At 63.4% G+C, this 1526-nt stretch overlaps 1 protein-coding gene and 1 long non-coding RNA gene across 2 annotated transcripts; both read right to left on the bottom strand.

Annotated features, from left to right (window-relative positions):
* Nucleotides 1-26: 26 nt before the first annotated feature.
* On the bottom strand, nucleotides 27-444 carry LOC114071562. The gene is made up of 3 exons (XR_003574055.1): nucleotides 434-444; nucleotides 175-276; nucleotides 27-49 (listed from the first exon to the last, which is right to left on the bottom strand). It is a non-coding gene; the product is annotated as an uncharacterized LOC114071562 (long non-coding RNA).
* LOC114071560 (maestro heat-like repeat family member 5) lies at nucleotides 160-1518 on the bottom strand. The gene is made up of 5 exons (XM_027909407.1): nucleotides 1441-1518; nucleotides 1140-1274; nucleotides 723-899; nucleotides 434-589; nucleotides 160-276 (listed from the first exon to the last, which is right to left on the bottom strand). Exons 1-5 carry the CDS (start codon nucleotides 1516-1518, stop codon nucleotides 160-162), a joined length of 663 nt encoding a protein of 220 aa, XP_027765208.1.
* Between the last annotated feature and the right edge of the window lie 8 nt (nucleotides 1519-1526).

The following is a 1526-nucleotide window of genomic DNA, read 5'->3' as shown; positions in this document are numbered from 1 at the left end:
GCAGGGCCTGGCGTAGGTGCTCGTCCCTTCCACTCACGTCCTTGTCCATCTGCAGAGAGCAGGGGGTGTCTGTGGGGGCAGCAGTGCCAGGGGCACAGGGCCAGCCCCGCACACTGGGCACTGGGGGCTGGGGGCTTGTGCAGCCCGGGGCTGGGCCTTTCAGCTCGTCCTTACCAGGCAATCACAGAATTTGAAGTGCTGCTCTCTCCTCAGCAGCTTCTCCAGGTCCCTTCTCTTGAGGAACCTTGCAGAGCAAAGCAGCGCTTCGCGAGCGGCCTGCAGAGCAGCAGACACAGGGACATGGCACCACAGCCCAGGGCACAGCACCTGCATCCCTGGGTCAAGGCCAGCAGGAGGATGGAGCCTGCCAGGCCCCGGGGCCGGAGGCAGCCCAGCCCCTGCCACGGGCAACCGAGAGCCCACAAGTGCTCACCTCTGCCACGCTCTGGCTGTCGTCATGCCCGAGGATGAACAGTGGCACCAGGCTCTGGTGCACCTGCGTCTCCAAGGGCTGTGTTCCCTCTTCTGCCAGCAACTCCATCACCTCTTGGAAGAGGCGAATGGACAGCAGCTGCACATGGGTGTTGTCCTGATGCACAAGAGGAGAAAAAGACCTCAGCACTGCCTGCCCCAGGCACACCAGGCACAGGCCTGAAAATCCACAGGGCACAAAGTCTGCTGGCAGCACCCAGTGCCTGTGGCTGGGGGGCACAGAGCCTTACATTGTCAAAGAGTGGCCGAAGTGCTTCAGCCAGCCTGGGGGCAGTGGAGATGATTGCCCGAATGTCTTTGCCCCGGAGCACAGTCAGGAACACGGAGAGCGTCATCCCGACCAGCTCTCCATCTGCATGGTGCAGCAGCTCCAGGAGGCTTTCAGAATGGCTGGCAATGCTTTTGGCCTGTGTGAAACACGGTGCTGTGCTGTCAGTCTGTGAACAGCTGCCCCACCAACAGCTCTCTGGTGGTGCAACCCCACCCTGCTGCCCCAGAGGCCAAAGGCCTGTCCTACAGGGTGCAGGCAGCAGAACAGGGAGGCAGGAGAGCTGGGAGCAGCAGCCACAGGTCCCAAAGCCCAGCCAAGGCCAAGGGACTGTGTTCCCCAGTGCCAGTGTGGCTTAAGCCGGGTGTGCCCTTCTCACCTTTGAGGGATCCACGGCAAGAACCAGGAGGCCTCTCAGAGCCAGGCGCTGCCTCTCTGGGCACTGGCTCTGCAGGTTCCTTGACAGGATCCGCAGGACCCTGTCACGGCTACTCCCATCCAGATAGTCCAGGACCTGGAAGGCAGAGAGCAGTGATGGGTGCCCGGCTGGCAGGAGCCCAGAGCCAACCAGGGCTGTGCCCAGGCAGCAGCACAGGGCGCAGGCACCGTCCCGGCAGCGGCTGCCAGAGGGCAGAGAGGGGCAGGCAGGCGGGCCAGGCAGCGCTGGCCATCAGGCTCACCTCAACAAGCAGGGCCAGGGCAGGCAGCTCCCAACGAGGGTCCACACTGCTGAGCATCCCCAGCAGGTGCATTGCCATGGGGCAAT

Source organism: Empidonax traillii, unplaced genomic scaffold, assembly GCF_003031625.1.
Source record: "Empidonax traillii isolate 1590-97213 ecotype Southwest subspecies unplaced genomic scaffold, ASM303162v1 scaffold2101:size42897, whole genome shotgun sequence".
In the NCBI taxonomy this organism is placed as follows: Eukaryota; Metazoa; Chordata; class Aves; order Passeriformes; family Tyrannidae; genus Empidonax; species Empidonax traillii.
This window is presented reverse-complemented; position numbering and strand designations above follow the sequence as displayed.

What these genes read in the sequence shown, in the direction of transcription:
- LOC114071560 (XM_027909407.1), bottom strand. Translation starts at nt 1,518, where the DNA reads ATGGCAATGCACCTGCTGGGGATGCTCAGCAGTGTGGACCCTCGTTGG. An exon ending in CCCTGGCCCTGCTTGTTGAG is followed by an intron (nt 1,275 to 1,440) that starts GTGAGCCTGATG and finishes TCTGCCTTCCAG; the next exon opens with GTCCTGGACTATCTGGATGG. An exon ending in TTCGGCCACTCTTTGACAAT is followed by an intron (nt 590 to 722) that starts GTAAGGCTCTGT and finishes CTTGTGCATCAG; the next exon opens with GACAACACCCATGTGCAGCT.